Here is a 14,811-nt window from a genome sequence, read left to right as displayed (position 1 = left end):
TTGGTTAGCTAGATTTAAACAGAAGACACATTTGTATAAAGACTTGGTAAATGGGAAAAGTAGGGGATGAGAAGACCTCATAGGACAGGCACTCAGGCTTTTTTCTAACTAGACTGGATTTGAGGTGGGAGTAGGAGAGCAGGGAGCTGCCTTGTTTAGAGCATAGAGTTAATAGATTTTTTTAGGATCAGATAAAGCTACCAATATTTTCTGTCTCACCTATGTTTCTTTGGAAAGAGGCCTGGTGATAGGGCAGGGGCTGGAGGGGTGGGGGTGGGGAAGGGCTCTAACGTGAAAGGGGTCCATACTTGTGTCAGGGTATGCGTTTGGAATAAGTTTTTGCTTTTTGAGGCAGTGGAAGTTTTGTCTTGTGGTCAGATGAGATATCTTAGAGGACCATTTCATGTACCTTATTTGTGGAGCCAATAGCACTTCTAACCTAGGTCCATACCCTTTCTCTGAATATACTCAAAAGGATTATGCAAAATGATCTTATCACTGTAGCTGTTCTTCCAGTGTTGTGGATCCCAGCCCATCTATGCCTGCCTGCTCTGAGTGACTCCTGAGTCCTCCCACAAATTCCCCATAGGAATAAGAGTAATAATGGACATAGAGTACTTGGAGATCTGCAGGTTACATCCATTCTCCCATTTTAGTCTCACAACCCTAGGCAGTGCCTGAAGACAGCTGTTGTTTTCCCTATGTTACAGACGAGGAGATGATTTCAGAAATGACTTGTTGGTTACACAGCTGATTGCCAGAGGCTGAATCTGAACCTGCATCTCTCCTGGTTCCAAGCCCATGACTTTTGTCACCTACTATACAGTTTCTTTAATACTGTTACCTTCTGTCCTAGGCAGCCAAAGAGTTTGGGCTCTTGTTCTCTGGATATTTGAGTAATACCCTGGATTTAATACTACATTCTAGTCTCTCCTTTCCCAATGACCCTTTCTGAGTCGCTGATTCTACAGACCTACTTGGTACAATGATGCCCCTGTGGAAGAGAAATTGCATTTCTCTGTCCTACAGTCACAGAATGTTAGAGGTGGGAAGATATTAGAGATCGTCTAATCCAGACCCTTCTCTTTAGATTTGAGGAAATTATGATCCAGAGGGTGAAGCTCAAGGTTGTACAGCTTGGTATGATGAGGTCAGGGTCAGAGCCATAGTATTTTGACTTCCGTTCTGGTGTTTTCTTTCTGCATCATTTGTGTTGCCTGTCTTCATTTAGATGATGCAAACACTCCTTTCCTTTGAATTCTAGGACTTCTCGAAACCTACACAGTCATCAGCATGAGGCCCCAATGACCCGGAAGCATTATCAGGTCACTGGCTATGGTGTAGTAAGTAAATGGCCAAAGTGATGCACAGGTTGTAAAAAGTTGTGGGGACTGGCTTATTGCCATATTGGCAGGAAATGTCATCCTCAGAATCTCGGAATGTCCCTAAGGCTTTGGGGGCCGAGTTAAGACTCATTTAACATTTGGAAGATTTTTTTGGCTTTGCTTACTGTGGGAAAGGCAGTTTATAAAAACCTATCTGTCCCCATCCCAACCCTATCATAATATTTATATGTTCCATTTAGTACTGATGTTTAATAAATGTCAAAAGATATTAATTGGATTCCATAGACCATTATGAATCAAATTTGACCCAGAAGCCAAAGGCCTAAGGTAAAGGAAGGCCCTTATATTTCCTATCTATATATGTCACTGAACATAAGTACATATGTCAGTCATCCTTTTGGTATCTCCCACTACACACTGACTGACTTTTATGAGCTTCTTTAAAGTGAAGGGCCATCTAGATCTTTTGAGATTACCTTTGGTAACTTGAAGGTAAATGTGACCAATAGTTACTGCCAGGCTTCAGAGATCTCAGAAGGGTACTGGGTTCCAAATGTCTTCCTCAGTCCCTATATTCCATTACCAATGAAAAAGCTACTAGAACTTAAAGTGTTTGAAGTCACCAATAAATGAGAATTGTGTGGCCTTCTCTTAATCTTTTGGATTTCTGCCTGTATAACTAGGCAGAAATCTTAATTCCTAACTAGCAATATACAGGCCAGGCCTTTTTTTTTCCCCTGTACCCTTCCTGGCTCAGAGCAGTGAGCAGCCAGATGGCTAAGGTAATGGGTTTAAATGACCCAAATCAGTTCCTGCTGGCTCAGGGTATAGCATCGAGGTTGGTGGCTTGAGGGCAACATCATGTGTCTAGAGTCTAGACCATAGTTCTGTGAAGTGAGGAAATTAGATTCCTAGGTTCAAGGGACTAAATGATCTTGCTTGGTTGTAATACCGTGTACTGGGCTTCATCAGCTATTCAGTGGATGAAATGACACTCCTTCCCCCTCCCACCCTGACTTTCAAAGGACAAATGCCAGTTTACTTCACTTTTTGTGTTAATAGCATAGTAATGATTGAGAGGTGTCAATTTTCATCATCCCTTCCTTTTGTTAATTTCTTTAAAGTCTTGTAACTTCACATGTGGTTTTTTTCTTGCTTCACGTGGCAGAATGGGACAGGGGATTCAAATGATTTCTGGCGGATTGAGGTGATGAATAGGAAGTCTGAGAACCGGATCAAGGTCCTGAGGAGTCAAATTCGACTCATCCATCTGGCCACAGGCTGTGTCCTGGGCTCCTCAGGGAAGACACTGCCCAAATGGTGAGTCACTGGGGTCTCATGTTTTCTCATCTAATCCTTATTCTCTTATTTCTTTACCCCATCATGTGGGAAGCACTTTTACTTATCGTTTGCTTCCAGTTCAATGGCCTCTATGCTGTTTTCTTCAGTGATGAATGGAAGTGAAAAGCTGGCATCAGGTAAGGAGTGCAAAGCTCATTGGTCAGATGTTGCTGTCTTAATGAGTAGTGTGGCCTGGCAGGTCTAAAAGCTCCCGAATCTTCTGAGTTGGCATCATATCCTTTACATATTTTATTCTCTCTCTGAAATGATAATGTGGCAAATTCAGGGTCATTTTAGGATACAATTTTGTGAGATTAGGAGGATCATGTCTAGATTAAAGAAGGTGACCACAAAGGGCAGTAGATAACTGCAGAAGGGCTTTCTAGTTGGGTTGGGTCTCAATGTTCTGGGAAACATTTCTGACCACCTTTCACAGGGGCTGGGAACAGCTGGAAGTGACCTGCACTCCATACCTGAAGGAGACCCCTAATTCTGTCTGGAATGTGGAGGACCATATCAATCCCAAGTGTGAGTGAGAGCCCTCCAGGTGACGTGCTTGTTTCCCCTTTCCTGGAAAAAAAAGAAAAGCAACCACAAACCTTGACTGGACCCTACTATTCCAAGCACTAGCCTATTAATCTCTTTCTTTTCCTAGTTTAACTTTTTAGACACGTAGAACATACCGACGAGCCCTTTTCTTTCCCACTTACACCCTCTTAGTTTGATTTCCATCAGTTTGGCTTCCATCCCCATTATGACATTGAAATATTCTCTCTGAATTCACCAGTGACCTGCCTGCCAAATCTGACTACCTTTTCCTATCATTCTTGATCTTTTTTTGCTACATTTTACACTATTGGTCATCTCCTTGAAACTTTCTTCTTGTCTTCTGAAGCCCTCTGCTCCCTTGTTTATCCTGCTTCTCTGACATTCTGCCTCTGTTTTCTTAACTAGTTTCTCTTCCTTATGACTAAGTATCTCCAGTAGTTTCAGGCTGGACCCACTTGTTGTTACCCTGTTATTCATTCCCAAATCTCAACTCTCCATACCCGATTACCTCCAGCCTACTTACATACTTCCAATTGGATGTCCTGCTGTCATCTCAAACTCAGTGTTTCTAAAATGGAACTCATTTTCTCCCCTAAACTGGTATCCCTTCCCAGCTCCCCTATTTCTTCTAACATCCCCATCTCGAGCTTGTGTCCTTTGAAGTAACCTTTGTCCTTCTACTGGTTTACTTCGCACTCTTCTGCAACCATGTTATTCAGCCCTCGTGGTTTGTTGACTCTTTCTTACAGCTTCCCTCAGTCACTGTCTTGATCCAGACCTTCGCTAGCTCATTACTACTTTATTGTAGTCGATTCCTTTATGGTCATCCTGTCTCAGTCTCTTTCCTCCCATCCATTCAGCATAACACGTGCAGATTGATTTTCTTTCAGCTTATGTTCCCCATATCACTACCCTGCTCAGGCTCCCTATTGTAAATAAACCCAAACACCTCAGCCTCATGTTCTAAATCTGCCATCAATTTATCTATCCCCGGTCCTTGACATAAACCCGTTGCCCTTCTCTCCTTGCATTTCTTCATGCTCTTCCCACTCTCAGACTCTTGTTCTCCCTTCATCTCTACGAGCCACGTTTTATCCTTCTTTTGGGACCTAGCTTGAGAGTCAGCCTCTGTCATGAAGCCTTCTCTGTCTAACCCTGTCCCAGATCATCATTTCCCTCACTTTAAATTCCATTGACATAAATACTTTAATATTGTACATTTGCTCATTTCCACTTGTATTCTTGTTTGTCTTTTTAAAAAGTCTGCCTTTGGTTTATATCTTTTGTTACTACGTTGCTTTTATTCCAAGTGCGTTCTCTCCCTTTCTCTTACGCAGCAAGCCATCCCTTGCAGGAAGTAATAATAAAGGGGGGGAAAATGCAGTTCAGCAAATCTACCCACACATTAGTTAAGTCTGACAGTATATGCAGTGTTCCATACCCATAGCCCCCCACTTCTGCAAAAAAGGGAGAGAGGTGCATTCTCTTAGCAATCTTATCATAGGATCCTTGGTTTTCATCTTGAAGGGATCTTAGAGGTCACTGAGTCCCTCTTGTTCATTTCACAAATGAGGAGACGTGCCCAGAGGGGCTAAGTCATTTGCCCAGGGTCACTTAGTGGGTGACTGAGGCAAGACTGGAACCCAGGTCTTCCTGACTCCAAGTCTGGCACCCCAACCCTTCCTTTGAACAACATTTAGTTTCATTTTTTCTGTTCTTTCCATTTGTTTGTCTTTTCAATTAGATTGTAAACTTTTTGAGGACAGAGACCTCATCCCAGTGAATAGCATCCATTTTCTTTTTGTTTCCCACAGAGCCTAATAGAGTGTTTTGTATAAAGTAAGTGTTTATTAAATGCTGAATGAATTAATGAAGGAAGGTAAAGTCTTTTGCTTGATTTCAGGTTGAGAAATGTCCAGAGAATGAGACTAGACATTTGACAGTGTTCTTTAGTTCTTAGGCCTTTAGAATCCTCATCTCTGCTTTCTACCATTAACCTTAGCCCCAAGTAATACCTCAGGAAGGCTGTAACAGACCTTCTTGATAGAAGTGTGTTTGCAATGAATGGTCTGAATGGCAAAGAGAAACGGAGCTTATGGTGTTTTTCCTCTGCGGTGTGCTCTCTTTATTCAGTGCCAAACATCAGCTTGGACGTCCTGAAGCCCAGTTTTGCAGAGATCCTACTGGAGTCCCACATGGTTATGATCCGGGTAAGGCAACCTTAGTTCTTATTTTGGTGGCATCCCGTGTGACCTATCCAAGAGTCTGGGGAGTAAATAAATTTGGGTTCCTCATCAGGGAGGGACACTTTAAAAGAATCCTTCTTTGAGCCTTGGAAGCAACATGGTACTATAGAAAGAGCACTGGAATTATTCAGAAGCCTTGAGTTTGATTCTTGCTTCTGCCACTTACTCTGTGACCACTTGTGCTCTCTGGGACTGTTTTCTCATCTACAAAATGGGGCTAATAATACTTCTTCTACCTACTTCAGAGGATTATTCAGATAAAGCAAATTAATGTTTGTGGAAAGTACTTTGTAACTTGTGCTGTATAAGCCTGTAAGGTGGAATTATTATTGTTTGTAGGGCCCTTTCCTAGCATCCCATCATAGACATGGGATTGCTACTAAACTCAGTGATTTGGAGAGTGGGTATGGAGGGTTGTCTTCCTTGGAGAACCAATTGCTGATGGATTTTCCTGGAAGAGGCTTGGCAATCAATTCCCAGTCTCAATAAACATTGTAGATTGACTTGGCTCAAGTTTTGAAAAGAGCTTAATGCTGTCATTGATCCATGTTGGGTGGTGGCCAAAATGACCTTATGAGATCCCTTGGGTCACTTCTAGTTAGAGTACCTACTTGTAGCTATCCCTATGACAGGACTCTGTAACCCAGCCCTGCTTGAGATGTCTTTCATTCTGTGCATCATTTCATATCTTTGAATAATTTTAAGATTAAGTCTGCAAAGCTAATTTATTTCTCCTTCTGTCAATGTCCAAGAAGTAGAGGCAAGGAAAAAAAGAAATTTTTTTTTTCCAGCTGAAATTTTCAATGAGATAGAGTGAAGAAAGTGGAACAATTCCATATGGGATGATCCATACAAGAGGAACCACAGAAAAGACTCTCCTACCGACAGTAGTAAAGTTGAGTGGAAGTTCTGCCACTAGGCTAGTAGAGACAGGTTTAACTCCTGAGGTCCAGTACAGGGCTAGTTCATACTGGGCTTTGAGCATGAAGATACAACCTCAAATCTATTCAGCTATAGTCAGTGTAGAGATTTTCTCTTCTTGTCACATGGATGAAATTCATTTATCTAGGTTTCTAACAGGAGGTAGAATGAAGTATACATACCTGAAAAGCCATTAAGCTTGCTGAATATATGGGATTAATCCATCTCTGACAGAAACCTACAAGTTTGGGCTTGGACTAGACTGATCTGAAAGTATCAGCTTCTGCCATCAGTAGCTCCAGGGGGCCCATATTGGATCGTTCTTGTTTGGGCACTTAACAGTGAATCTGAGGGGGTGGAGAGTGTTGTTAATTTGATAATTGGGCAACCATTCTGGACCCAGGAAGAACAACCTAACCACCCTAGGCTCCTGGGGGATAATAAAAAATGGGTCCTGGGATGCAGGGATGCTTTGGACTGATCTAAACCAGGTGCCTGGGGGTGAGTTGGAGCCCTGATATGTGTGGGGTGACATAGCTGATCTCATTTCGTACTACTTGTTGGTCAATAGCTTTGTACTTTTCTGGAGCCTTGATGACAAGTTATTGTGTGTAAATCTTGGTTGTTTGCCCTCCTACTGGAGGAAAAGTCTATGGAATAGCTCAGTTTGTCCTGGAAATTCAAGGTGAATTTAATATTGATGAATTTTCTAGTGAAAGGCTGCCCTTGTTGCTTGCTATAGATGTCCATGGTGTGTCCTGGCAAAGGTCCAATTTCTCCTTACACAGATGTGGCTATTAAACATTCTTGGCCTCTGAATTGAAAGAACTGGGTCTTCCAGACTACACAACCTCTTCAGAGGATAGGGATGCTGAGAACTGTGTCAGTATCATCCTGTTCTGTGTTTGAAATCGATTGACACCGGCCTCCCAGGAAAACTAAAAAGTGATTTCTCCTTTACACCATCGACTCTCTCATCTCAATGCTCTTAGCCCAGAATTCCCATAGTAAAGACAAATATGCACAAACTCATGAGAAATATGCCCTTTGCTTTTCTTGGTTCCTGTTTTCTTAGGGTACACAGAATCTGAATGGAAAGTAATTAATGGACAGCCTATTTAAAAGTAATAATAGAAAATTGTCACCAGGCTATCGCAGGGTCAGAGAGACTCATCCTTTTCTGCACAGACAAATGAGATCAGGCTCTTAGCACTGACATGTAGCCTACACTGTTCATGAGTTCTTGAGCTGCCATTGTCCCACCAGCCTCCCCTGTCTCTGCCCTTACCCCCCCCTTTTTTTGTTTTTGCCACCTTCCTGCAGGGGAATAGTGGTCTCAAACCCAAGGAAAATGAAGTCACTTCCAAGCCTTGGCACTGGCCCATCAACTATCAGGTAAAGAGATGAAGCCGTGTGAACTTTTTGGGAATTAGAACCAAAGAGGAAACCATTAAAATCCAGGTGGGAGTACTAATAGGTGGGGCCTGGGGTAGGGCTCAGTAGCAAGAGGATTGGCTTCTCTTCCCCACCACTGACTTGGCATACTCAGTGGAGTGAATGTGGAATGTGGGCATTCCTAGGATCCCCTGTCTGTAAATTATAAAACAGAGTTTTCTGCAGGGTTTGGGGGATGATTAAGATCAGTGTGGAAAATTCTGAGAGCTCCTTTCCACTATAGTCATGCATAAATACTTTGCTTTTTACCACTACAGGGCCTGCGTTTCTCAGGAGTCAACGAGACTGACTTTCGGGTCTATTTGCTTGGAAACCCCGTGAGTGCTTTCCTGTGGCTTTTGTTCTTTGCTCTTTGCTTCTGGGTTGCTGCCTTTCTTTCATCCTGTCCTCTTCTTATTTCCACATAGGTCATCTGGTGGCTGAATCTGGTAAGCATTGGCCTTTACCTTCTCCTGGGAAGCGTCACTACTGTGTCTATACAGAGGGGAATTCAGCTCACAGCAGAAGTGAAAGGTCAGATTCTCCAAGCATTTCCTACGGTAACTTGGCAGAAGGTTAAGTGCCAATTTACTAAAACCAGGATTTCCCTGGCAGGTCCATCTTCTGCCTTCTCCACAATCCCCGTATGCCCTTGGCTCCATCCCTCCGATGGGATGGAAAGCAGTTGCCGTGGCAGCTTGTATTTTCCAATTGTTGTGCTGCCACCTGTCATTGTAGACATTTGGCTTGTGGAATACGGCAAGGACAAGCATCCAGCCATAGGCTTCCTTTCACCTCTGTAGGTTTCCTGTCTTCCAGATTGCAGTTTGGCTTCCCATTCCAGGGAGAGATGCTATCCTGTTATGTATTTCATGGTGGCTGCAAAGAATCATCATTCAGGGACCTGGAGAGGGGGAGGGAAATGAGAGTGTTCCCAGCCTCTGGCTTTACAGAACTGTGGATCTTTTAGGGAGAAATCTGGCTGCTTCCCTGTTAGAAATCCGCATTAGTATTAGTGATGAATGACTTCAGGAAAACTACCTCTTGCTTGGGATTCACCAGCCTATGGTGACTAAAGCAAAAGACAGACAGACAAACAAAAAACAACCCCCAAATCTAAGGGCAGCAACCTCAAAGTTCTCTACCAGCACATCCCTGCTTACTCATTCCTTTTTATATGGATTGGCCTGATCTGCCAAGGCAAAAAGTAGAAACAGAACTTCCTGTCTGAGTTGTGGTACGTGTGTCCCAAGGTCTCTGCCAGGTCCTGCTTCATGGAGGAGGTCAGGTCCTTCTGGGTTGGCTGCTCCATTATTTCCCTTTCTTTATGATGGGCCGGGTGCTTTACTATCATCACTACTTTCCAGCCATGCTTTTCTCCAGCATGTTGACAGGTATGTCTTGCAGAGCCTAGCAGGGCAGAGAGAACTCTTGGACTGATCCAGGAGATATCAGGGAGGGCATAGCAGTAGAAAAGTGGTGCTTGAGGGGGATGGCACTATCATAAAGAGAGAATGGAGGGAGGATTGGGAGGTGGAAGGGGAGGAGTAGGGAGAGGGAAAAGGGAATTGAATTTCTTGCTTCTCTGATTTAAGCTGTAAGGTATTGGCTTTGGTAGGAGAAAAGGTGAGTCTTAACTTGGGCTGAATCGATGGTAAATGGTTAGGTTTTTCCCCTTCTTCTTTAGGGATCCTGTGGGACACAGTCCTTAGGTTCTGTGCCTGCTATCTGTCATCTTTTCCTCTGGCTAATTGGGTGCATATATTTGGGATCTCTCTTCTGATCCTGGGAATTGCCTATAGGTGAGTATTGGACACTGGTGCTAGGGAATGAGTCATATTTCTCTAAGAAAAGTTCTAGTTGGATATATTTAATTCTCCTCCTTTATTAATTCAGCTAGTACCCAGGGAATACTGTGGCCTATATAGCACATGGAGAAATATGTGGTAGTCACAAGGGAATAGAGGTGATTGTGGGATAAGAAAGTTTAAAGACCACTAGGCATTAGGGACCTGATTGCAAATTTTGATTAGGGTCTTCTTGAAGAGAGTCACGTGTAGAATTCTGGGTTTGTTTTTCTGACTCTTGTGCTCTTTTTCTGAATCTCCTTGCTTAGCTTCTACCTCTTTCATCCTCTGTCTTATGGAATGGTTGGTCCCCTGGCTCAGGACCCTCAGAGTCCAATGGCAGGATTAAAATGGTTGGAAACTTGGGAGTTTTAGAGCCAAAGAATGCCAACCCCGAAGGATCCAGCAACTGCCTGCAGGGATGGTCAGTGGAAGCAGTTCTCTAGTTCTTATGGAAAAGCACCTTCTTCAGAAGATCCTGAGAAGACTCTTACACATCCAGGAGGAACCCAGCCAGGGAGATGAGCCCTTGGGAGGTTGTCAGCCTGCGTCCCTGTGAGTCAGAGGCTCTACCTTCAGCTCAGGAGCTTTTGCTCTCAGCAGTTTTTGGTCGGGGATATTTAAGCAGTGTATTAGAACTCCTCTTAATTAGCCCCGTTTGCCTGGATTTGTGCTATATGTGAACATACAAAGGAACAAATAACGAGGGCAAAAGAAGAGGAGGGGTGGGTGCTTGTACATGCGCGTGCATGTGTGTGCACGTACCTATATATATTTTCAGGGGAGCATATGTGATGCATTTGTCCTTACACCTATGGAACATGGCCCAGATGACTGGACAGTTGAATGTTGTAAACACTTAGGAACAAAAATAGTTCAGAGTTAATTGCCTGTTCTAATTTTTTTTTTCACACTGGATTTTTACTTTGTTTTGCTTTTTATTGGGGGGTAAGATGATCGTAGGTGTGATCCAGTACTGGACCTAGGCAATTCTTCAAAAGGTTGCTGACCAGGAAAGAGTCGCTAGGGTTTGACACCTCTGCCCCAACTTTGGGCATGGCCCAGACAGAAAAGATGGCGTTGTCCAAGTTGTGTTATCCTTGTTCCCACAAACCAGCTAAGAGTCACCAGAAAACAAGGGCCCCTAGATCTCATCCTCCATCCTAGTTGCATTCCTATCAATCCTGACTGTAATTGGCCTGCCATTTGGAGAGTCTTTCCAGTGGCAGCTGGGTTCTTGGTTTCTTGCCTGAGACTGTGGCATGAACTCAGTGGGCAGGAATGAGGGGGCCTGTACGCTTGCTGTCTGCCATTTCAGCCCCTGATCTCTGGCCCTTTGAGGACATCAAGCATTGCCAGATTAGTGAGAGATTGTGAATCCCATCCTTGGCTGCACTCCACCCCAAGTCCCTGTTGGCTGAAGGCCACTTCCACCTGCCTGCCCTTGCCCCTCTACAGAAGGTCTGGCGAATGGAAGGCAAGGATAGAAGTCGTGGGCTTCTCACAGTTGAGGGGAAGGACTCTTAGTCAGTCTTGTTAACTGTAGCGGACAAAGGAAGTAGGAGGGAGAACTTTATTTGAAATTTGAACCAGAGAAACACCTTAGACACACTCCAGCCAAGTATATGGGGAGTTAGTGGAGTGCTGGGTTCGTGTTCCCCTCACCTGCTACTTTCTCCTTGTCTTGGCATCTTCACGTTATTTTTCACACAGCTTTCACTCAACCTGGATGCCTTCTTTCTGTCATCATTTCATCCAACTCTTCCTTTCCCCAAAGAGCAAAGAATACTTCTATCCATCATGATCCAGAAGGCGGTTTTTCCCCAGAGACCTGTTATGGTTTTCTTTGTCCCTGACTTGATGATCTAAAGCAAGATATCTTGACCCACTCCTCCTCTCCCTCCCCCCCGCCCCCCACCCATTTTTCCCCAGTGAAAAGGGATAAAACAACCCCTGAGCTAGTATCAAACCAACCAGTCCACAGTACCTCTTGTCTATTAGGTTCTGCCCTTCCCATGCATTACTCAGTATGCCTCCCTTCAATCTTGGGCACAGTTTAATGCCTCCATGTTTAAACATGAGCCTCTGCCACACTCCATTGCCGCCTCCCCTCCTCTCCCCAGGCAACTCCACTGACTGATGGGGTCATGGGCTGTTTGGAACATCATTGGGAGGTGGTTGCCATGGAGATAGGGAATAGGTCCTAGGGACTGGCTGTACTGCCTGGGGGAGGAGGGGGGCGAGGTTGTGGGCCATGCAGGGGCCTCTTGGTGGTTCAGACTGACTGTCATTAATGCTAATAGAGGAAATGTAGCAATGTCAAAATCGAGGCAGGTTGGCTAATTAGATCTGGTGCCTGATAACCTCTCCCTCTGAGTGGCTTCGGCTCTCCATACATCCCCCAGCAGGAAGCGCTGCATGCCTGCCCTGAGCCTGGGTTGCTTAGTTAATTGCATTTGTCGAAGGGAAGGAGAGTGGGGATGGAGAAACTCGGCATACCACCACCTCAGGAAAGTCTGATTTCTTGTGAACCAAGTAATGGCACCCACTGTGCTTCTCATCTGGAGGCAGGGAGCAGTATGTGAGGAGTCATCTAGCCCTTGGGTTCATGGACAAGGACATTACCTGCTGTGGGGCCCAGTAAGAGGGCATTCACTGTCCTTAGTTAAAGGGACTGTACTATATACAACCCTGTAGTCTAGAAAGGCTTGGGGTCTCATTTGGTATGGAGCAGTCATTTCTGACTTGAAAATAAATTAACACCCTAGAAGTAGTCTGAGTCAGTATGCTTTGCTTTTTTTTCCTGCTCCTGGTTTTCCATGGATTTCGGTGAGTTGCTAATAGGACTTAGGCCTGTTTGGAAGTGATAGTTGCATCTGATTAGAAAGCAGAATATGCTTCTTCCCAACCCGCACCCCAAACCTTTTCCAAGTGAGTATAGTAAGGCACTGGCCCAAGATAGGTTTCTCAGTGTTTGAGAAAGAACAGCAGGGGCATTGGTAAACCCTGAGTGCCTAGATATGTTTTATATCCACACCATTAGGATAACAACTGGGTTCCTATCTGCCCCTTAGACACAGGGAATCTATATTCAAGGCTCCACTCCAAGGCCCAGGCTTGAGCTTCAAGGTTCCATTTCCTTCCTCGATTTCTTAGTTTTATTCCCAGGAGTGTTTTGAGTATGAAAGGCATAAGTGTAATTACTTGTGACCAATGTCTGTGAGTGACCATGGTGAGGGCAGCCTGCTTGTCTCTTCTCCCCAATTTATTGCTGCTGAGAAGGAAACATACCTCTGCCACAAACCCTGCTTTCCAAAGGCAGGAACTGTGAAGCTCCCTATTCATCCTCCTCATTCCCTGGATCCCTGTGAGGAGACATACTGGTGTAGCCTTGAGGACTGAAGTCTTGCTACTTGAGTTGGAGATGAAAGTGTCTGTCTTTCTGTATGTGAATTTGGAACAGTTTACTTATTTTTTTTTGGTTTTTTTTTGGAGGGGGGAAGGCAGGGCAATTGGGGTTAAGTGACTTGCCCAAGGTCACACAGCTAGTAAGTGTGTCAAGTGTCTGAGTCTGGATTTGAACTCAGGTCCTCCTGACTCCAGGGCTGGTGCTGTACTCACTGCACCACCTAGCTGCCCCAGTTTACCTAATTTTTAAAAGAGAATAGCAACAAAAATATATTTCCCTCAGATTTGAGGGGAATGAGAAGTTGATGGCTCCTTTTCAGTCAAACTCTGAGTGTCTCCTTAGGTTTGACACCCTGCTTTGTAAAAAGACTTCTAAGAAAGCACTGGAGGCTAATTTGGCCATTTAGTTTTGTAATAAACAACTATTGCTTTGAATACTGTGGTGTTCTGCTGTACTTATTTCTGTCAAACTTGTTCTCTTGGCCTCAGAAAAGATTTCTGAGGGAGAAGAATGCAGTGAGTAGGATAGCCAGTTCCATTTTGTTGTCTATTTCAGGCCTAAAATATGATCTCTGCCATTACTCAGGGCTTTGACACCTGTCTCACTGAAGGCTCAGGATGTGAATTAAGTTCCCCTTAGAGGAAAGTTGGACATTGTGGAGTACTTTCTATTTTTTTCACTTTTCTAAGAATGAGAGAAGGAAGGAAATAAACCAGAAATAGTTTACTGTTCTCTCTAGTGGCTCCACATTTTCCTCTCTCTAACCCAGGAAAGGTATAGGAAGTATAGGTAACTTTCCTGGGTCACCAAGCCAATCTCTGATTATCCACTTTATCTTGCTTCTCAGCTATTCATATTCAGAAAGCCTCCCCTTGATCAAAAGTGGCAATACTAGAGTCCTAGATGAATTGCACTGATGATGCACTGTAGACAGACATTTTCCGTGTTGATTACATTCATTTTGGTATTTATTCTTTTTAGCTGGCAGAAATCTCCCTCTGGCTTCCCATTCCCAGCTCTTGCTTCTGTCTAGCAAGACCCCAAATTTGTATTGCCTTGGGCTGGGCTGGCTCATCTCAGAAAAGCTAGTGATTAGGTCTCAACCTATAGCATTGATTCTAGGATACTATTTGAACTTTTAAATTTTTTTTCTGTTATAACTTTTTGCCTGGATTTTCAGTGCTTTAAGAGAAAATTAATCTTCAAAGTTGTCATTGCTGAAGTATCCTCTCCTACACCCAAGCCATGGTAGTATGCCAAGCTGGTGGTGGGAGGGCGAGAATTTCAGAATCTGTTGTCCTAACCCTTGACGTTCAGAGTTACAAGATACTCCATGAATTCTTGTTTTGAGGACCTTGATGTTGCTGATTGGACATTGGCTCCTAGTCGCTTCCCAGGAGCAGAAATAGATGAGCAGTAATGAGAATGAAATTTACTCCTTCCCTTGGTCCTTAGGTGGAAGGTGATCCAAAATAGTAGAGAAGGGAAATCAGTACAAAAGATCTTTGACTCACCATAGGGAGCTAGCTCTAGAACAACTCTACGAAGACTTGCAAGAGAATATTTTGAAATGAGAGGAATAAAAGCTGGTGAGACCAAGGAGATGAGTAAAAGGGAGGGAAGAATTGGATTTTCTAGAGGAGGGTCCACCAAACTACTGCTCAAGGGCCAAATGTCACTACCTGTCTATTTTTGTATGGCTCTTAAGTGAAGAATAA

At 43.9% G+C, this 14,811-nt stretch overlaps 1 protein-coding gene across 4 annotated transcripts in view; it reads left to right on the top strand.

Moving 5' to 3' along the window:
* The window catches only part of POMT2 (protein O-mannosyltransferase 2), a 74,929-nt gene that overhangs the window by 36,997 nt on the left and 23,121 nt on the right, over positions 1-14,811 (top strand). Inside the window, exons 12-21 of one of the 4 annotated variants that reach the window (XM_036735270.1) lie at positions 1,265-1,343; positions 2,515-2,666; positions 3,124-3,215; positions 5,370-5,446; positions 7,727-7,798; positions 8,116-8,175; positions 8,266-8,371; positions 9,091-9,231; positions 9,525-9,639; positions 9,954-13,527. In XM_036735270.1, coding sequence (XP_036591165.1) covers positions 1,265-1,343; positions 2,515-2,666; positions 3,124-3,215; positions 5,370-5,446; positions 7,727-7,798; positions 8,116-8,175; positions 8,266-8,371; positions 9,091-9,231; positions 9,525-9,639; positions 9,954-10,059 — 1,000 coding nt within the window. In that variant the 3' untranslated portion in view covers positions 10,060-13,527. Of the gene's footprint in view, positions 1-1,264; positions 1,344-2,514; positions 2,667-3,123; positions 3,216-5,369; positions 5,447-7,726; positions 7,799-8,115; positions 8,176-8,265; positions 8,372-9,090; positions 9,640-9,953; positions 13,528-14,811 lie in introns of those variants that run through there. The other 3 variants (XM_036735271.1, XM_036735272.1, XM_036735269.1) reach the window with 3 other exon arrangements.

This window comes from Trichosurus vulpecula, chromosome 8 (genome assembly GCF_011100635.1).
Source record: "Trichosurus vulpecula isolate mTriVul1 chromosome 8, mTriVul1.pri, whole genome shotgun sequence".
In the NCBI taxonomy this organism is placed as follows: domain Eukaryota; kingdom Metazoa; phylum Chordata; class Mammalia; order Diprotodontia; family Phalangeridae; genus Trichosurus; species Trichosurus vulpecula.
This window is presented reverse-complemented; position numbering and strand designations above follow the sequence as displayed.